The sequence below is a fragment of the Esox lucius genome, chromosome 2 (assembly GCF_011004845.1).
Source record: "Esox lucius isolate fEsoLuc1 chromosome 2, fEsoLuc1.pri, whole genome shotgun sequence".
Classification (NCBI taxonomy): domain Eukaryota; kingdom Metazoa; phylum Chordata; class Actinopteri; order Esociformes; family Esocidae; genus Esox; species Esox lucius.
Genome location: NC_047570.1, coordinates 25,942,666 through 25,965,221, shown reverse-complemented (window position 1 = coordinate 25,965,221; position 22,556 = coordinate 25,942,666). Strand labels below are relative to the sequence as shown.

Here is a 22,556-nt window from a genome sequence, read left to right as displayed (position 1 = left end):
AATTTAGCCCTTGTCAAAGTCGCTCAGATCTTTATGCTTGCCCATTTTTCCTGCTTCTAATACATCAAATTTGAGGACAGAATGTTCACTTGCTGCCTAATATATCCCCACCCACTGACAGGTGTCATGATAACGAGATTATCCGTGTTATTCACTTCACCTGTCAGTGGTCATAATGTTACGGCTGATCATCATTCAACTTTTCCATGGAGTGCACTCTGGTCGAGTTCTGGGTATTTCTCAAGACCAACAGCATGGTATACAGGCAGCTGCTTTGACCATTACCCAGTATTCATAAAGCAGGAGTTAGAAAATCACATGCATCACAGCTGACCACTCTAGAAACGTTAGTTCACAGAGACTGACATTTTCTCTCAACCACTTTCCCAGTTACACAGCATGATAAATTGCTGTTAATTGAATGAGAAAATATATTTTCTACAGTGGCACGTCTTTCTTTTACAGCAGTGATGATTCTCAATATAACACTGCACTTAGAAAGCTAGGATCGATTATTTCTATTCCAAACCAAAGTATTTCTGGTCTGGTGAGGAGACTGTACGATTCTAGCTGTCTGTGCCTGTTTTGCAGATGGGCGGTATGGAGGCTGTCATCACAGGACTTTCGGATGACTTCATGATCCTGAAGAGAAACAGGAAGATGTTCACCTTCGTCACTGCGTTCGGTACCTTTCTGATTGCACTCACCTGCGTCACTAATGTGAGGTTATTTCCTTTCATCTATGTTGAATGTAACGTTACGTTGGTAATGAGCAATTAAAAAAGGAAAAAGGAGGTGTATCTTCAAACCAAATAGAGTCACAAAATATGTTTAATGTGCTTAAAGGCACTAGAGAAAGGGTGCCTCTGTGATGTAGGTTAACTGGAAATGGGAAAATGAAAAGGGAAGCGATTGTGATTGTCAGACTGAATTCAAGTTGTGTTTTATTCTTACCTTTGGCTAGTAGTTAAAGGCAGCAAATGTGTCGGCAGTAAACTGTGTAACAACCTTTTGACATTGTATTTTGTCCCACCCCCACCTCTCTTGTCCCACCCCACTCTCGCTGTCTCCCAGGGTGGTATCTACGTGCTGACCTTGTTGGATAATTATGCAGCGGGGACGTCTATCTTGTTTGGGGTGCTAGTTGAGGCCATTGGGGTGTCCTGGTTCTACGGTATGTATTATAGGTCGCCCTAGTACAGGGACTTCTGCTGATCTCTTGCTGTGGTGAACCCAGCTCTCTGTCTACATTACAACTTGGTCCTTTATCCCGTCCATCCCCTCCATCACAGTTCCTCCACCCCGCCAGCGGCTGCCCTCCTTGGTCTGCCCTCGCGCCTCCCCCCCCTCCCTGACCCCCTGTCATCTCCTCTACTATGGCTTCAAGCTACACCTGACATTTACTGGCAGTGTAGAGAGACAGTGTTTCCCGTGCCTGGACCTTAATTGTCAAACCCTTTCCTCCATCTCTGCCAGTACTCTTTCCATTCCTTAATCCCTTCCATTGTCTCGTACCTGCCTCTTTCTACTCACAGACATCCTTTCTATACACTCCCCTCCTGGCCTGCAGAGCAGTCACACATATGGCCAGAGCCAGCAGTCGTGAGACAGTACAGTACGGTTGTATTTATTGTCTGTATTATTCATCCAATTCAAAAAGAGGGGATGGGGGATTGTAGTGAGTTTACATTGTCTTTAGTGTTTAAGATATTTTACATGAAATGGAAAAGGAAGAGGACCGCGCATGAGAAAATACTGGATGTTAATAACATGACTTGTGCTTTTACTTTCAACACATATGCACACTTTCCATGATGTACAGTCAGTATTAGCTACAACTTGATGAGGATGTGAGATGGACACTTCACCACTGATGCTTATATGTATTTGAAAGCAGTAGTTTCTGCTTATGGATGGAATGGTGACTGTCTGTACTGGTGCTGTCTTAATGTTAGCCGACCTGCAGTGCTGTGATATAGAAGTATTATGGACAAGCTTTAAAAAAAAAGTAATGTCCAAAATGGAACCCTTTACCCCTATAACAGGGGTGTCAAACCGGTTCCACGGAGGGCCAAGTGTCTGCAGGTCTTTGGGTTTTCCTTTAAATTGGTTCCCAGGTCAGACCTGAACAACCAGGTGGGGGTAGAAATTAACCAATTAGTGAACTAATTAATCAATCAGGTACAAGGTGAGAGCGAAAACCTGCAGACACTTGGCCCTCCGTGGAACCGGTTTGACACCTGTGCCCTATAATGTAGTGCTGTTGGTCAGAATGAGTTGACTAGACTGACATTTGCGATGTAGTCCAACTCATTACTGACAGGCTCAATCATGTGTGAAATGAGAAAGAAAAACTCTGAAACTTCGGAAGCGAAGTTTACTGTAGCTCTGATCTAGGTGCAAATAGTTTTTGTGTGTGTTTTTTTAACATTTTAATTCAGCGTTTCTGTGCCACTTGGGCAGGGTTTGTTCTCTGGACTGTTCAATTGGCTCAATTATACCAGGCAACCTGAATCAAGTTCAGCTTTAGTATTTGTTAAAAAACAAATACTTATTGGACTGTTCAATTGGCTCAATTATACCAGGCAACCTGAATCAAGTTCAGCTTAAGTATTTGTTAAAAAACAAATACTTATTGGACTCAGGTTTGTGCGTATAGCTGTGTATCTGTGTGTTAAAGGCCAGCCATCTGCTCTGTGTTTCCTTTCCAGGGGTGGACCGCTTCAGTGAGGATATCGAGCGCATGATGGGCTTTAAGCCAGGTCTCTACTGGAGGCTGTGCTGGAAGTTTGTCAGCCCCACCTTTCTGCTGGTGAGACCATTGCGGAGCAGGGCCTGCTTGGGGGGCTGGTTGTGGGCCCTGAGGCTTGCTGTCAGGTCTAGATGTTTGGGGGGAGGGGGTGATAGAGTACCTGACACACATTTAATGAATGACTCATAGAGGAATCCGGGTAGTAATATTTCAATGTGTTTGAAAGAGGGGACATAAAATAGAAGTTACTGACCTTTAATTTGGTGCCATATTGTAATTGTCTTTTAAAGTAAAGTTATGTGTCAGTTACAAGTAATTTGATGCAGAAAATTCGCCTGGCTACCCAAATTCTGTGTTCCAGCCAAAAGCTAAACCACACATACATATGTTAGTTTTTTCTGTTCTACTGGCCTAACCTACTGAAGAAATATAGAAACACCAGATGTCTGGAAGTTAGCACGCAACTCTGTTGAATGGATGGCATTTGTAGAAGAAAGACATACAAGAACACAGTTGGCCTTTGATATTCAGTTGAAGACTGGGAGGAGACCCTGCCCTGACCTCCCAATGATGTATTATAACCAAGAGTGATGTTTGTTGTTCTCTGGGGCTACAGTTGCATAGCTACAGAGTTACAGATCAGTGCTGATAGGCCTTCAGTCTAAAGCAGCCAGGTAAACCAGAGTACTAGAGCGAAAGTCTATTACAGTATATTTCTAACCCCAGAGGCAGAGCCATGCCCTAGTCTACTCAACTCAACTCAATTTCATCCTTCTAATGCTTTTATGTTTTTCTTCAAGTGAGTAGTGAGTGAGCAGAGGAGTATTTGTATTCATACACAAGCTCTGTTTTGGTGTCTCTTTTGGAAATATTTGAGCTGCTTTGCTTGTTCCCTTCTCCACAGGTGGTGGTGATTGCCAGCATTGTCACCTCCAGCAGCCTGAAATATGATAACTATGAATTCCCACCTTGGTCCAACATAGTAGGCTGGGGTGTAGCTCTGTCCTCCATGATGTTTGTGCCTGCCTATGCCATCTATAAGTTTCTCTCCATGCCAGGGACATTCAAACAGGTCAGTGGAACAGCAAATACTTCTCATCTCCTGCACAGTATCTATAAAGAGACACTTAGATGTGTGACTGGTGTTTAGCTTGAATGTTATGGAAATTAGCAACCACCTGTATGTATGTTAGCTATCAAAATTGGTTTTCTCAAAGAGATTATATGATGTAATTCCAACCAGGTCTGCCCTCTTGGATAACATGTCATATTAGGCAGGTATCTTTGAAACAGACATTTGACTTTTGCTGGTTGATGGTTACTGATATCAGTACTTGTGGGACACTGGTTAGTGGGTTCAAAGCCGGGAACATAGTTTAAATTATAATGATAAAAATAACGTTGCACCGCTTCTGATGATTTGATTTCAAAGCGGTTAACAGTGTTACCTTGTATGCCCATTTCCCTGTGGTATTTCCTTTAAATTGATTGGAGTATTTAGACTCCATTTCAGACCTTCAATGACCGTCTCCCATCCTTTTTCTCAAACTAAGATCACAGTTTATTACAACTTGCTGTTATCGGACCAATGTGCATTTAAAGTATTTTTTTAAGAATATATTTTTTGTAAGATAGTTTCTTTCATTGGAAGGTAAGGGTTCTGTATATGTTGTATCATGTACATGTACTGTAATGGTTTATTTTTCAGAGGATTGCTTACTGCATCACACCAGAACACGAACATCATCTGGTGGCAGAGGGTGCAACAATCAGGCAGTTCACGGTACGTAACAGAGAACCTTCTGTCTGGATCACAAAGCGTTTATTGTATAGTGATTACTACAATGAAAAATCAATGAGTGAATCAATAAATGAATATGACCTGACTTGTTAATACTGTGTTGGCAACAAAGCTCTATCAACTCCATCCATTTCTGTTACAGCTCAAGCACTGGTTGGCTCTCTGACACTCTATCACCCAACATTTCTCACTACCCACAATTTTGGGTTGTTGGAGCCATGGTGTTCCAATGGCAGGCATTCCTGCTGCTAGGCCTGCTGCTACTGGAGGAAGGACAGGGAAAACGCCACGCTCCTCTCTGCCTCTCTTTGTTCTGTTGGTTCTGACCCACCTTCATCCTGCCATGTCTTACTACATCTGCTCCTCCCCCCTTCACTCTGTCCAGTGACTGGCATTTTCCATCAACCTCAGTAGTCCAGAGTCAACTCAAGGTCCTCCACTTTTTGTGTATTTTTATAATTTATTTTTTTTTTTACTGTATGACATCATCTTAATTATTTGCCATTTTTTGTTTCATACAACTAATAATATGGAGACTTTCAAAGCAGATAAACTACAGATGTTTTGTGTCTACACTACAGGTGTTCTGAAAATGATGGATATTGTTTATTTTTTATGTGAGATTAATTTTGCTATGACTTTTTTCTAAACGTGTGGTCTGTGTTCATTGTCTACAGAATTGGTTAGAAACTAAAACCAATTCAAAAAGATCAAAATTGCTGTAGGCAGGGGAGGCAAACAAATGACAGCAGTAAATAAAAAATATTGAGTCTTCAAGCTTTATGTGAGAAGTGAAATAGAAGAAATATACTTGGCCCTTTTCTATGTATGGTTAAGTAGTTAGTAGTCATTGTTAGGTCAACTCTAGATATCATGCTTTCACTGTGTCCGTGTTTATTGAGCTAGAACTTATAATTTCTTTCATTGGTCCATGTAGAAATGTTATACCTAATGACTCAGGAAGCCTTATCTGCAGATCCGAGTTTTTGACTAATAGATATTCTCTATGGTTACAATTAAATGCTTTATTGAGTACCTTCATAGGTCAAAAGGTTTCTTTCCCTGTCCTCATATAAGAGTATCCTTTTTTGTTCCAAATATAATCTTTTTGGTTGAAGGTTGAGCCTTACTTGGAATGGGTTTCTACTTTGAACCCAAAAGAGTTTTACTAGTAACCGAAAGGATTCTACCTGCAACCAGAAAGGATTATTCAAAAATGTTTCATATGTGGACAGCTGTAGAATCCCCTTTATATACTAGATAGTATTTTTTTTCTAGAAGTGCAGTAACAGATGTACATGTTACAGGGATAAGGTAATCACATCACACAAAAGTTAGTGTAATCAGCCCAGATTTAATGTAAAACATGAAGTCAGGTAAAAAAGAAATGTATCAGCTGATTACATTTAGGATTACTTCTATTAACAAGATGTGGCCTGCATTTGTTTGCCTCAAACACCATGAAAAAGCAGATCTTTAAATGTACAGAGTCTCTCTGCTTGAAAGACACCTATCACAGTGGAAATCTCAAAAATCTGCTTAGTTGCTTTCCAATGGTTTTAAACCAGAAACTTAGTTAAGTTCCTAGTTTCAGTGAAAACTATTGTACTAACTTGAAACAGTTAGTATACTTGTAACTTGAAACAGTATGTATTTTTTCAACCTTTTGCACAATTGATAATGTAACTCATAAAAATAATCTGAATTTTCTTTGGTCATCTGTCCATTGGAATCTTTATCATACCAGACTGTTAAGGTAGCTAAATGTGGGTCAGACATTTAAGTGAGCCTTTTTTATTTTTTTACAGACCACAATAAAGTGGCTTGGTGGCTGGTATTGTAGGGCTATAATAAATTAAAGAATGAGTGTTGGAAAAGCTTTCCCTGGAATGCATCTGTGAAGCTGAATTTCTTCAAGACGATACATCAGGAAGTTTAACCAGTACTTGCACAAGGATGCTACTGCATTAGGTGGGCAGAACTGATTGGTCTGCTACATGAACTGAGGTAGCAGATGCTGGCTAACAAAGGACGTAATCCAAAAGTAATCAGTGTTCTAACTCTTTGTACCAACTTATATATTTTGCTTAGTGTCAGCATATTTTCTTCACAGAGACATGAGTCATGGAGATTTTTTTTTTGGCCTTCACCGCTTGTGGATAAACAGTAGTAGCTGAATATAATGGTGAAGACCTAAAGGGAGGCAGTGATTCAATAGAAATGTATCCAGCACCTCAAGGTTGACTAACAGAAATAGCCTACTTGTTTTAGTTTTGTATCAATAGGTAAGATCTTAGTGTTTAAGGGACTGAAGTACAAAACAAAACATAGGTCAAGAAAACAATGGACATGTATTTACTTTTTATAGGCTGTTTTTTTCTGTGTCATATGGCACCTTTCCAATGCATTTTGTGTTCCATGTTTGTAAGGGAAATCTGTAGCTTCTCCAAAGAGTTTCTGGGGTTGTGTTTCTGTGTGTGTTAATGGCTAGTGAATTTTCAGTTTGAAATGTATCATTCATTTCACAATGATTGTTATGTTAAATGCATGATGTTGTCATTTGTTAAGTGTATTTTGTCAATTTGATTTCAAGAAAATTCACCACCAAGGAAGTGCCAAAATGTTCCCTCCTTTTTAGAGGTGTTTCTGTATTTCTTTCCTTATTTTTTTCTGTTTCCCTTTATTTATTGAAATGGAGTTTAAATTGAATTTTATTGTGAAAGAACATTTATGGCAGGAAACAAGCCACACATAAAATTGAATTGTGTGTTGAGTATAAGATATGGAAACATATATAAATATATTCTTTTGTTATATATCTAAACTTGTATTTATCAAATTGTTTATAAAGGAAACGTGAATGTAAAGTATTTTAAACGTAACTGTTTACTGTTACTGTTATATCATGGTGTTTCATGTAGGTAAAATGAATTTATTTACAGATGTATTCTCCAGTTTAACCCGGGTAACTTTGCCATCTGAATGTAGACAAGTACAGCTCTGGCATTACCTGAGCTATGTTTACAGAATACTGTGTACAATACAAAAGTCCTGTTGAACGTAAGTGACAACTATCTATGAAGAAGTCAAATTATGCACCCTATTATAATAAAGAGTTTCTTCTATACACAGATTTGGTACATGTAGTGATTTATGGAAGAATGTGAAACTACGATTCTGTAAATGCAATTGAATTTACAATCCATTGTGTATTGTTGTAGGGGTAGACTGTACTGCAGAAGTAACATCAATGACTGGCGCTTATAGATAATAGAGAACCAAGAAATGGGATGTTTTGAGCTCTCTGATGTGGGAAAGTGTCGTCTTCTCCTGGGAGGAAGCATCCACATCCTCCCCAGACCACTTCCAAAGACCACTTCCAAAGACCACTTCCAGGCAAACCACCGTTCACTCTTTTCATCTCTCTACTCTCTCCCCACTGATTCAGGAAGAGATTTATTATTGTACTTCAACAGAAAGAACACATTGCTCCCTGTGTCATGCATTCCTTCTCAGGTTGTTTTTTTTTTTTAAGCTATATATGATTGTATTGTTTGTGTTACGATTTAAATTTTACAGTGCCTGCCAGGGAATATAAATAAAATATTAATATATTATATACTGTAGTCTGAAGGTCCAAATAACCAACAAATAATTGCCTATTTTAATTAGATCTAGATTACAGATAAATCTAGCTGTTTTATAGTATATGCAGAGTATATGCAACCACCAGTCCCTCCCTCACACCAAATGACATTTGAAGAGATATCTGGGAAGCATGCATCATATTCCCTCATAGCATAGCCAAGACAAGATAGAACACTGCCACTCATGTATAATTAATTATTCAGCTAACTTTAATTCACTGGCCAATTAACAGCTAACTTTAATTCACTGGCCAATAGGCCCTCTTCGAACATGGAAAATCATTCCTCGCATATACAGAAGCTATAGCAAGTTGTGATATCACACAACACACTTCAATAAATTAAATTCGAACTAGCTACGTAATTAATTAACCAACAGCAGCGCTTTGCGCCAGTTGCTATTAGATTAATGTGCTGTTGGGATAGCATTACAGGCTAACCTTATGGGGTACCTGGCTCCTCGACTTCAAGATTATCTGTAACGTTCGGAGGTTGGAAGAACTGTGGGGCCAGTATCCTAACCACGATTGTAGATGAATGGATCGAGTGAATGCTCAACATCATCGCTGGTGGCCTTGGCTGTCCTCGGCTGTTGTGGTTCGATGGTGAGAAAAGTGACGCTAAAGCAATTTCCTGGTATACGGGTGTTGTGACGCGGTAAAATTGACCCCGCTCTTGTAAATCAAAAGGAGATTACAGGCACATTGCCTAACCCTAGAAATGCTGCAAATTGAGCAGCATTTTTAAATTTCTTATGGAAACCCCTAAATAGTAACAATTTCTAACCACCTATTGCCACTACGCACGCGCAGTCCGAATACGAATTCCTATAACAACAGGTTTTGCTACTACAATCGTCGGTTAAATCTCAAATCGCATACTAACTAGTCGTTGTAGTATGATGGTGAAGTACTTACTATTTAGTATATAGTAAGCTATTATGCCAGTACTGGGACTGTTTGGGACATACAACTTGTCATAAAATTGTGACTCAACAGTTTTTTCATTATTATTTTGTCGCGCATTAACATAACCATTAAGAAATGTGTTAAACTGACTAACGTTTCTTATTATTTTACTTCCACCACAAATAGCATCTATGAACTGTGGCTTTGGTCTGAATTGATGAAAGCAGAAACGTCAATTGATGTCTCTTGACATTTGATATCAATCCAATTTGTTTTATAGCTCGTTTCATATCAGCAGTTGTCAATAAGTGTTTTTAAAGATACCCAGACCTGGATTAGGGCATCAGTGAGCTCCAGCACAGTCATTGGCGCTACTTGGCAGTGCCGGATGCACCAATACATAACATCCCAGAAGTTGTCAATTGGATTCAGGTCTAGGGAATGTGAGGGCCAGTCAATGGCATCAATGCCATCGTCATTCATGAGCGTATGGTCTGATGATGGGTCTGAGGATTTTATACCAGGACCTAACAGCAGTCAGGGTTCCAGCAAGGGGAGGTCTGTGGAGGTCTGTGCGACCCTCCAAGGATATGCTTCCCCAGAACATCACTGACCCATTGCCAAACTGTTCATGTTGGATGGTGACAGGCAACATACCATTCACCATGGCATCTCCATACGCTTTCACATCTGTCACGTGCTCATTGTGAACGTGCTCTCATCTGTGAAGGGAACAGGGCGCCACTGGTGAACCTGCCAATTCTTGTGTTCTTTGGCGAATGCCAATTGAGCTGCACGGTGCTGGGCTGTGAGCACAGGTCCCACTAGAGGATGTCGGGCCCTCATCATGCCAACCTCATGGAGTCTGTTTCTGACAGTTTGCTCAGAAACATGCACACAAGTAGCCTGCTGGAGGTCTTTTTGTATGGCTCGGGCAGTGCTCCTCCTGTTTCTTCTCGCACAAAGGAGCAGATACCAGTCCTGCTGCTTGGTTGATGCCTTTCTACAGCTCTGTCCAGCTCTCCTAGTGTAACATCCCCTCTCCTGGTATCTCTTCCATGCTCTTGAGACCGTACTGGGAGACACAGCAAACCTTCTTGTGATGGCACATATGCATGTGCCATCCTGGAGGAGCTGGACTACCGGTGCAACCTGAATGGGCTGCAGGTACGGCCTCATGCTACCTGTAGTGACAGGGACACTAGCAAAATGCAATACTTGAGAATAATCATTCAGGAAGTATATGGAGAGAGCTATTGTCTGTAGCCACCACCTGCAAAACCATTCCCTTTTTGGGGGTTGTCTTGCTGTTGCCTCTCCAGTGCACCTGTTGACACTTTCATTTGCACCAAAACAGGTGACATAGATTCACAATTGCTTATGCTTCCTAACTGGACAGACTGACATCCCTGAAGTTTAATTGACTTGGTTTTATATTGTGATGATTACATGTTCCCTTTACTTTTTTCAGCAGTGTATTTCTGCAAGCAGAAATGTCGGGGTTCTGTCCTTCCAGGAGCACCATGGCACCCATTTATTCTTAATAAATTGTCATTAATTCTCTATAGACTCCCCATTTATTACCCTTTGACTCCTCTTCATTCTCCATAGACTTACATTTATTTCCCGTTGAACCCTGTTAATTCCCCATTTACTTCCATTCATTCTCCACAGAGTCACATTCATTTCCCATAGAACCACATTCATTCCCCATTGACCTCCATTTATTTCCCATTGACCTCCATTCATTCCCCATTGACTTCCATGAGTTTACCATAGACTCCCACTGAATCACCATTGACTCCCATTCATTCTCCATTTCCCCCATTCATCCTCCATAGACTTGCGTAGATTCCCCATTGACCTCCATTCATTTCCTATGGAGCCCCATGCTTTTGTTGATTATAGCATCATCATCAGGCTGATCAAGCTTGTAACTTTGTGGAGGACTTCCTGCCGTCCTGCACATTTGTTCCTTAGGTGGCGGGACATGTGGACCGAATTTCATACCTCTACTGTATGTCATACTAGTGGAAATCCCAGTGGGACTTTTGGAGTGACTTAGATTGCTTATTATAGCGCCACCTAGGGGCAATTGGACCCATAGTCTAACAGATTAATTCGGCAGACGGTATATACCTATGGGCCAAGTGGTGTGTCTGTAGCGTAAGACATCTCATGGGATTATGCAGCAAAAAAAAAGGAATAATAATAATCCTAACAAAAATTATAGGACTCCTTGACCCCTAATTAATGCACTGTGGCTAGGAAAAACTCCATAGCATGGTAGAAATTTAGGAAGAAACCTAGAAAGGAGTCAAATTCTGGGGTCAGGCCAGTCCTCTCTTGGCTAGGCTACATTTAATAGACAAAGGCAAACAAAGACATTATGCATTCAGGAAATTGCCATGACAGGCAACAGCCAGGCACAATGTAAGGATTACATTCCAGATAAAGCCCTGACCTGGGCTAAGAAGAGGAGGAGCAAGATACAACCACTGTTGTGGGTAATTCCTACAAATTGGTCTGCCTTAATCAGTGTTAGGGTGAAAAAATTGTCTTGAGTGGGTTGATTCAGAAATATGGTTGTAAAGCAGAAATAAAATTTGCACAGGTTTTTAGTGGAGTCTGTCAGGTTTATGCGGTCATATACAGTCAATCAAATCAGGCAACCCAGGATACAACCGTATGCAAGACCTGATCAATGACTTTGACAATGTAATTCTATAAAGGGGAATAACAACTAATATCTACGATTTGTCTAAATTCGTAAGTCACTTGAAGTATTTTTTGCACTGTCTCAATGCATGCATCTCTCTCACTCAGGGAGAGCAGGGTCGAGGGAGCATGAGTACAGCCTCTGCTCTCCACCCACTAAAGCCATTTGATAGTGAAATAATGACTGTCTGTGTGAAAAACAAATGTTCTGTCACAGCGAAACAATAGTCGGAGCCTAATCGATTGTGGTACATGCAATATACACTCACCTAAAGGATTATTAGGAACACCATACTAATACTGTGTTTGACCCCCTTTCGCCTTCAGAACTGCCTTAATTCTACGTGGCATTGATTCAACAAGGTGCTGAAAGCATTCTTTAGAAATGTTGGCCCATATTGATAGGATAGCATCTTGCAGTTGATGGAGATTTGTGGGATGCACATCCAGGGCACGAAGCTCCCGTTCCACCACATCCCAAAGATGCTCTATTGGGTTGAGATCTGGTGACTGTGGGGGCCATTTCAGTACAGTGAACTTATTGTCATGTTCAAGAAACCAATTTGAAATGATTCGAGCTTTGTGACATGGTGCATTATCCTGCTGGAAGTAGCCATCAGAGGATGGGTACATGGTGGTCATAAAGGGATGGACATGGTCAGAAACAATGCTCAGGTAGGCCTTGGCATTTAAACGATGCCCAATTGGCACTAAGGGGCCTAAAGTGTGCCAAGAAAACATCCCCCACACCATTACACCACCACCACCAGCCTGCACAGTGGTAACAAGGCATGATGGATCCATGTTCTCATTCTGTTTACGCCAAATTCTGACTCATCAGACCAGGCAACACTCTTCCAATCTTCAAATGTCCAATTTTGGTGAGCTTGTGCAAATTGTAGCCTCTTTTTCCTATTTGTAGCGGAGATGAGTGGTACCCGGTGGGGTCTTCTGCTGTTGTAGCCCATCCGCCTCAAGGTTGTGCGTGTTGTGGCTTCACAAATGCTTTGCTGCATACCTCGGTTGTAACGAGTGGTTATTTCAGTCAAAGTTGCTCTTCTATCAACTTGAATCAGTCAGCCCATTCTCCTCTGACCTCTAGCATCAACAAGGCATTTTCGCCCACAGGACTGCCACATACTGGATGCTTTTCCCTTTTCACACCATTCTTTCCCAGTAACTGAGCAGATTGTGAAATACTCAGACCGGCCCGTCTGGCACCAACAACCATGCCACGCTCAAAACTGCTTAAATCACCTTTCTTTCCCATTCTGCCATTCAGTTTGGAGTTCAGGAGATTGTCTTGACCAGGACCACACCCCTAAATGCATTGAAGCAACTGCCATGTGATTGGTTGATTAGATAATTGCATTAATGAGAAATTGAACAGGTGTTCCTAATAATCCTTTAGGTGAGTGTAAATTCTATGTGTTCAATTTAAATATAAATCATGGGCATGTGCAGTAAGGATCCTCCATGAGCCTTTTATGTTTTTGAGTGTAGTTTATGTACAAGTCCTATGGGAACATCAATTTAAATGAATTAATTGCCTTTTCTAATATTTGAAAACCTTATTTTGTTAAGTCACCTATATGCTATCTTCCAAATAGTAGGCTATTACAGTACATGACAGAAAGCAATGTTTTTAATTTCACTACAGAACTACAAACACTGCGATGGGACACCCCCTGAAGTAGAATCCTCCAGAACCCATCCCTCATAGAGCAGAAAGGTGCCAGAGGTTTTAATTAAGTTCTACCAGATCAGTTATGAACTTGTTTAATAGGTGAAAGGAATGGGACTTAGATGTGCAGACAGACAGTTTATTTCATTTGCACCTGTTAACAACCAATAACACTGATTTACTGCCTGCCACAGTAGTTATGACTGGGACAGCTTAACCAAAAATAAGTTGTTTAGGCCAAAGGCATTATGCCTAGGTTATTAATTTGCACGCTGAAAATTGATATTATTTGTTTGACACAGAATTAATTAAAATTTTGCTAAATGGCCCCACTCTGTGTAAAGCTCCTTGTTCGTTAGCCTGCCAGCACAGTAATGTAGTTATGACTGGCACATCTCAAAGCCTAATCACAACTGGATCACATCATTTCTGTAATGTCCAAAAGCATGCTTATCTTTACTGCCCACATTGACACCTCCACTAGCTGATCACCTCACTAACGTCACATACATGCTTTGACCAGTTTTATTCCGCCCATGTTGCCAGTTTCACACCCTGCACAGTTCTCCACCTGGGGCAGAGATCATCACCTTGGCATGGCATGATACACATAATCAAATGAAGCGGAAATAAGGCTGATTAATGCATGTGCAGCCAATCATTGCAGAACATTACATATTTCTTTAACCAACTAACAGGAAATACAACAGGTCTGAGGCATGGGTAATGTACCATAACAGCAGGGGAGTACCATGGTCCTCTAAGCCCCAAGGCAAAGCCATACTAATCTACATTATGTGCTTGTGAGGGAGCTACAGCCCACATATCTGCATTTAGGCATGTTTACAGTCCCCGTACTCAGTTTAAAATGATACCCAAGTTTAAAATGATACATATTGGCAGGCTACAGATTTTTTACTAGTGAAAATGAGTGCACTGAAAGAAATGCATATTTAAAGTGAATAACTGCCAGTTTGGCAATTTACTTCCCACGTTGACAAGAGGGACTTACATTCTCTACTAATGCGTCCTTCAATGTAACCCCTGAGCTACTCAGTCAGGGATTGAGTGTTTTACCAATTATGTCCCTGATAAAGATATCAAACACACAACATACAAGCAGTTCTGATCACAGTAGGTAATCTTCAGCACAGGTACACTCTGTCCTTCTCTCCTATGATCAGTCCTGCTAAGGATCTGACATCGTCTGCTATACAATTTTTTTTGTCTTATCTCTGCCTGCCTCTTTGAACCTACTGGTGAGCCCAGCACAGCAAAAAGGTAAATAAATAAATAAAAAACACAAACTTTCATGAAATTTGTTAAGCTAATAAAAGTCAAGCTGGAGCTAGCCTTCCACAGACAGCCCCCTAATTGAAGGCTCTGTGTAGAGCTAATGCGATTGGGGAGAAAATAAGTTTTTTTTAGGTTTCACTCAGTTTCAAATCCAAGCCTTGTTGTCTACTCATAATCTAATTGCCGGAGATTAATCCATGTGACCGACAGAGTGATAAAATCTTTTGTTGATAGCATTCAGCTAATGACTCCTTGATTGATGTGGCCACTGAGATAACCAAGGTGTTGGTACAAAGAGCTAAATGCAGAGATTTGCCAGGTGGAATTCAGAAACATTCTTGGCATTAGGAGAATATTATTCCCCAAAATCTGGATTGAGGCTTTACACGATTTCTCCAAAAACTACCATTAGCATGCAAAACGATTTGGCAAAATTAAACCAATTAATTCCTGAAGTTGTACATTTATGGAATAATAGTCCTTAACTGAGCAATTGAAATGAGATTGGTTACAGTAAAAACTACAAGTATCCCCGGATCAGCCTTACTGTAATTGTGTTTATGTCATTCTACCTCCCTGTCGGATGCCATTCATTTTCACAAAACAACCTATCACTCAAAAACTGATGTCTGGACTTTTATTCCACCGTTTTGTTTTAACAAAGTCAGATGAACACCATTTCTGTTTTTTCTTCAGTGACAACCTGGCTGACACAAGGCATTTAACTACAATAGGACAGGACATTGTGCGGAATCATATCAATATAATATATAAATATGTGAAAGAAACACATGCAGATAGATTTGATGAATTTAGCAAATGCAATGACATGGTAGCAGCTTGGATAGTTTTTAAAGAAGTGAGGTGCGCTGAAAGTTTCAACTTCAAGGGATTTGCAATTTATTCCAGTCATTAATGGAACTTCAAATTAATGACGGACAAAGGAAGTGCAGGATTTAGCAGGATGTGCGATATCTATCGGAGCACAGGTTAATATTGTAATAGGAAATGTTGAGAAGGGAACTGCCAAGTTATCAAAGTAATGAGTGTTGAAGGGGTCTGATTGGTCGCAGAAATTAATGTTGGGTCAGAGGCACAACAGAAGTGGGTAAAGTGGCATTTTGAAAGGGCAATGGTGCCCTAAATGGTGCCTGGGTTGCACTAATGCCTCACTCTGTCATTCTTCTGCATCATCAATTTATCAAATGTATTAGCTTGTTTGAGAAAAAAGAGCCATAACCTTAACCCTAATCTTAACCCTAACATTAACTCTACAATAGGCAATATTCAGCTAGCTCTGCAAAATGTGTTTTAAAAGATAACATTTTACATTTTTAGGAATTTAGCACACAGTATCATCTATGGTGACTGACCCATTTTGTGACTGATACAACCTACTATGATTCCCTTTGCCAGCTTGGGATTTTATCTATCAACCATTTGGTTACTAGTGAGATGGCATAACCGCTAGGTTAACTGATGACTGACTTCTGCCTTCTTATAACAAACCAGCAAAGAAGATTGACTTCTGTGTAATATTTGAATTTTATTGGTTGATTTGGAAGAATGGGCAGAGTTGCTTAAACATCATCCTGTGAGGTGCATTTCAGGCTACCTTTCTCTTGAGGGCACCACTGAGAAGTTGCAGTGCTAAAACCACTTCTATGAAACACGCTTTTGTTTGTCCTCCCAAGTGTTGCACATTTCCATCATTTTGTATTTCCTATCATATGTTTGTGCATGTTGGGTTGGCTCTCTATACTGTCTTCTTTCTCAAAAAAAGTTAAATGAAACTTTCTTTAACCAGCACATTTCTTACATATAATTCATTTCAAAGTGCTTAACATGTAAGAAGTATAGGGTTCTTTAATATTGTAAATATTCGCTGTGTTTTTTATAAAATAAATTTGGACAGATGAGGAAAACCTATTGAAGGATGAATCTTTCCTTTCCAGTGATGGTCGATACAAACACATTGGGCCAGACACTGTCAGTGTTTAATATTAAGACCACAAAGATTAATAGAAAAGCCCATCCTACTGTATATTGGTCCTATTATGGCATCTGTGAACGCTCTTTCCATTTTGAGGTAAAACATGTTGTTCTCCTAAAACTTTTAAAACTATAAGTTGTATTGTCACCTGTAGAGGGTTGTTGCAAAGGGTTTCAAGCCAAGGTTGGTAGTTTACTGCCACCTGCAGGTATGGAATGTTTGCTCATTAATATAATGAATTGGCTGACTTGCAAATTAATCTTGACCCATACGGTAGAAGTTGATCTTAACCCATAGGAACTCCCACTGTGTGGATTACTTAGTTTATGCCTTTAATGCCTCTTCAGTCTTACAGTACCAAATAACAAGGATTGTGATTCTTGTCTCCAAAGCTGGCAGCCTAAATAAGTGTCTGGGAGCCTTCATTACAACAATAACCAAGCAACTTGTCATCTTCACATGAACAAACCTTAACAAAATAAAAATGTCATAAAAAATCATTTGTGAAAAGGATTTTTTTTTCTCCATCAATCACATATTTCCATGACATTAGATTAACCATTAAATGCTCACAGTAACCTCAGAGATGAAAACTAGACACATCTTCACTCAACATCCAGCAAGGCCTTCATAGGCTTGATGAAAACTACTTTTCCTCCCGCAAATTATTTTTTAATATGAAAATCAAGGATTCTTCTTGTACGGTTGCAAAAAAATTAAATTTCCCATGTAGTTCTTCTAAGTGCTTAATAAAGCTCTGTGCTGTGACTGAACGTTTTGTCAAAGCCTGTTGCCCTTAGGCTCTCATACACTATAGCCCTCCCCTTATCTCTCGGTTGTTTTTATATAGGACTAATGTTCCATTAGCTTTTCCACCAGCATGTGCCAAAACATTGCATGCAGTCTTAAGATATCACAACACAAGAATATGCAGCATTGTTGTTAGATTACTTTGGGTCAGTGATGGGTAAGCATTTGAACTCAGTGTGTTTTTGTTTAAGGTCGTCTATGGTGCTCTCCTAAACCGTTCAAGAGACAAACCAAATCCATTGTGTCAAAATAGTCCTTTAAATGAGAAAGAACCTGGTACAGAATAAAATATGAAAATATTCAATATTATAGTCTTAGTATTGTTAGTACAGTATTAGTACAGGATGTTCCCATCAAACAATCTGGTATTATGGGGCTGTAGGGGCGAGTTGGCTGCCAAAGGAGCACATTCCATTGTTAAGTAAAAGTGTTGCTGTATTGAGGCATTGGCAAAACATGGCAACGTTGTTGTTCTAGCCAAGGCAAAACATGAACACATGACCAACACCATTAGACTCAGAAGAACAAATGAGAACAGCATATGGGCAATGAGGGTTTAGTTAATGGCCAGACCAGCATTCCTTTCTGCCACACAACACTTATTGTCCCATGGGAACACTTTGGGGATGATATGACTGCTGCAGCACACGAGTTTCCTGTTTTCTGCCTGGACCAAGGAAACAATCTCTTCAGCCTGCCATAACCGCCACCTCTACCCACTGTCCCAACCCAGACCCTGAGCGATTACAGTCGTTACTGGTCTAAGTGTCCACAGAGTTTGACTTTACAACAGTAACCAAGCACTTAGGAGAGCAACTGGGCATATTCTTGTTAAAGCTACAGTAAATTTTCTTCTCAAGTATTTCAACTTTGATTAGCTGGAGTGATGAGGAAATGTTGTTTCCACCAGTCGTGTATTTCCATGACTTGAGGTTAAACATTAAAAGCTCACAGTAAACCCAGAGATGTAAACCAGACATCCCTTTATTCAATATCCTGATAAAATTGTACAGATGATGAAAACTCCTCTTCCTCCTGAAAATGTAAGTTTGGTCATTTGAAAATAAAGAAGTGTTGCTGTAGGATTGCAAAGCAAGAATCACAATTTTCCCATGCAGTTCTTCCCTGAAGTGCTTAATAAAGCCCAGGTTCCCTTAGTCCCTGATACGATGTAGCCCTCCCTTATTGCTCAAACAGTATAGTCTGCTAATAAGAAGGGTGAAATGATGAATGACAGACGGATACAGCATACACACCGACAGTTTGCACAAGAGAGAAGGGATGATAGAGGAAGGAAAGTATGCCAGATGCTCTCCAAGGTTGTCTAGCCTCTAATCATTAAGCGTGTTTAACTCACATCTGTCGTCTACCGCTGTCTGGCACGGTCTAGTTCTTTAGGTCCATTTCTCGTTCTGTGGATTAGTGTGAATGACGGTATGGGTGAACCATAGGAACAGAGTTACTTCACTGTTGAACCACTGCTTGCCAGTGACCAGCATGGAGTTTATATGCAAGAAAACATTATATGCACAAAACTTTATTTGTCTCACCTTCATTTCTCACACACATATTTTAAAGTCCATTTATCAACTGGACAATATAAGCAGTACACATCGTTGTACTCTGAGGCTGCCCAATGACCTCAATAGTCGCTTCGCCATCGATTCATGTATACCTGCCATTTGAAGGCTACATACAGTACCAGTCAAACATTTGACCTTCAACGGGCAGGCATAGATAAATCACTGTGAATGGGAAAGTGTGTCCAAACAAGAAATGGTGGGTAGACATATAGCAGCATGTCTTATTGAAACTAATAATTAAAATATGCTCTTATCTAGAACAAATTATAGTTAGTGCATACATTTTAAGAGAAAAGGTGGAACAACCACACAACTCAGTAGAAGTACAGCAAGTACACTCTACTTACAGTGGATATAAAAAGTCTACACACCCCTGTTAAAATGCCAGGTTTTTGTAATGTAAAAGAATAAGACAAAGATTAATCACGTCAGAACATTTTCCACCTTTAATGTGACCTATAACGTGAACAATTCAATTGAGAAACAAACTGAAATCTTTGAGGAAAAAATTATAAAAACTCACAATAACATGGCTGCATAAGTGTGCACACCCTTAAACTAATACTTTGTTGAAGCACCTTTTGATTTTATTACAGCACTCAGTCTTTTTGGGAAGAAGTCTATTAGCATGGCACCTCTTGACGTGGCAATATTTGCCCACTCTTCTTTGCAAAAGCGCTCCAAAGCTGTCAGATTGCGAGGACATCTCCTGTGCACAGCCATCTTCAGATCACCCAACAGGTGTTCAATTGGATTCAGGTCTGTGCTCTGCCTGGGCCATTCCAAAACATTAATCTTCTTCTAGTGAAACCATGCTTTTGTGGATTTAGATGTGTGCTTTTGGTCGTTGTTGTGCTGAAAGGTGAACTTTCTCTTGATCTTCAGCTTTCTAACCGATGCCTGAAGGTTTTGTGTCAAAATTGCCTGGTATTTGGTTGTTCATAATTCCCTCCACCCTGACTAAGGCCCCAGTTCCAGCTGAAGAAAAAACACCCCAAAGCATGATGCTGCCACCACCATGCTTCACTGTGGGTATGGTGTGCTTTGGGTGATGTGGAGTGTTGTTTTTGCACCAAACATACCTTTTAGAATTATGGCCAAAAAGTTCAACCTTGGTTTCATCAGACCATAACAAATTTTCCCACATGCTTTTGGGGGACTTCATGTTTGTTTTTGCAAACTTCAGCTGGGCGTGGATGTGTTTCTTTGTTAAGAAAAGGGTTCCGTCTTGCCACCCTATCCCATAGCCCATTCATATGAAGAATACGGGAGATTGTTGTCACATGTAGCACACAGCCAGTACTTGCCAGAAATTCCTGCAGTTCCTTTAATGTTGCTGTAGGCCTCTTGGAAGCCTCCCTGACCAGTTTTCTTCTTGTCTTTTAATCAATTTTGGAGGGACGTCCAGTTCTTGGTAATGTCACTGCTGTGCCATATTTTCTCCACTTGATGATGACTGTCTTCACTGTGTTCTATGGCATATCAAATTATTTGGAAATTATGGCATGTGTGTAATGACTTCTATTTAACATGAGTTTGAATGTGATTGGTTATTTTTGAACACAGCCACATCCCCAGTTATAAGAGGGTGTGCACACTTATGCAACCAGGTTATTGTAAGGTTTTTATTTTCATTTTCCCCCCTTGAAGATTTCAGTTTGTTTTTCTATTGAATTGTTCAATTTATAGGTCACATTAAGAGTGGAAAAATTTCTGACATTATTTATCTTTGTCTCATTCTTTTACGTCACAAAAACCTAGCATTTTCACAGAGGTGTGTAGACTTCTATCCACTGTAGCTAATAGTTATTGGCAGAAGCCAGTGCTGGGAAGAAGGCAATACAAATAATAAACATAGCATTCCTTTAACAAGGCAACAGAGGGAGTGGCTGAAGTGTTCTTTTAGGTTCGCTTTGATAGAGATTAAGGTATTTTCTGAAAAAGGGCAGAGACTCTTCCATCCTAGTCTCAAGGTGAGGTTCAAGAACAGAGAATACTTTTGAATTGGCAAATCGGGAGCTGGATGGCTACAAGCCCAGATGTGGCAAAACAAAGAGCCCAGATTGGAACGTAGGGTTTGAGTATTGCCTGAAGTTAAGGAGGGGAGCTCCTCTTGCTGCTCTGTAGGCAAAACCCATGGCCTTGAATCAGATGCAGTCTTCAACTGAAAGCCAGTGGAGTGAGAGTACGAGCTGGGTGACATGTGATAACTTGGGAAGTTCAATTTCTAGATGTGTGCGGAGAGCAAAAAGTTGTTGTCTTGCCAAAGTTCTTTGCACACTTGGAGGGGGACACTAGAGGTGACAACAATGATGGACATGTTGGGAAGTAGGAATGCCTTTCCGCTGAAAAAGAAAAGCTCTGTCTTGTCGAGTTGAGCTTGAGGTGCTGGGCCTTCATCCAAGTAGAGGCAAAATCTTTTTCATCTTTTACAATGGTTCTTTAATCCAGTGGCTGTAAATGTTATTAAAGAAAAAGCTGTACCCTTAGACTTCAAGTCTTGCTTGGTTGGAAATCCCTGTTTATAATGAAACTGAGCTAGCAATAATAGCAATAATAAATCACATCAGTTGGCATACCTAATAAGCAATGTTCAGCGCAAAACAAAACCGCAATAACTTAGCTTGCTTTCAACTCAAAATCAGCTAGCACATGTGAAAGATAGAGTGTGATAATTTTCTTTTCTTACTGCACTGATATTTGCACCCTCTGTTGTCATGTGAATTCCTCATGCATTCTAGCTACAGATGTTTCTACAGCACTACCCACATTTACTTTTGACCCCTAATTCCTTTCCAGAACTGTTAGCCAACTTTAGTGATTACAGCAAAATATTGCCAAGAGAGGCAAAATACTGTCAGCAAAGTACTGGAAACACACAAAATACTATAAATAATACACTTCATTAATAACAAAGTACTGTTATATACAATATGCTTATATCTAATTTTAAAAGGACCATTTGAGCATTATCATTTCTTGAGATACTACGCAATGGCACAGACAATTCAACCTAAATTAACTGGAAGCAATTTGTATAGGAATGGTAAAATAGCATGCAAAAAGTCTTGAGTGTGCATATGAGAAACAATCAATTAGTTAGCTAACATCTTTGCAAATATTTACAATTTACACTGTCTCTAGTGGTTCACGGCAAACAATATGGTAAAAGTCACTGCAGAGCTCACTCAGGTGCTACGCATAATGTGCGACAAATCTTGGCCCTGCTCTACTTCACCCTCTCTTCTAAAATATCAGAATCGGGTAGCCTCTATTCGCTACCTTTACACATACCCAACGCTTTACTTGGTTTAATGGTGCTGCTAGTAGTAGACAACATTCACTTTTGGCCGTTGTCATGTTG

The 22,556-nt window shown here is 40.1% G+C and overlaps 1 protein-coding gene across 1 annotated transcript in view; it reads left to right on the top strand.

Annotated features, from left to right (window-relative positions):
• The window catches only part of slc6a2 (solute carrier family 6 member 2), a 35,756-nt gene extending 27,705 nt beyond the window's left edge, over positions 1 to 8,051 (top strand). The window contains exons 10-15 of the mRNA XM_010892680.4: positions 592 to 720; positions 1,075 to 1,174; positions 2,712 to 2,812; positions 3,657 to 3,824; positions 4,461 to 4,535; positions 4,696 to 8,051. Coding sequence (XP_010890982.1) covers positions 592 to 720; positions 1,075 to 1,174; positions 2,712 to 2,812; positions 3,657 to 3,824; positions 4,461 to 4,535; positions 4,696 to 4,719 — 597 coding nt within the window. The 3' untranslated portion in view covers positions 4,720 to 8,051. The remainder of the gene's footprint in view (positions 1 to 591; positions 721 to 1,074; positions 1,175 to 2,711; positions 2,813 to 3,656; positions 3,825 to 4,460; positions 4,536 to 4,695) is intronic.
• The last annotated feature ends 14,505 nt before the right edge of the window (positions 8,052 to 22,556 follow it).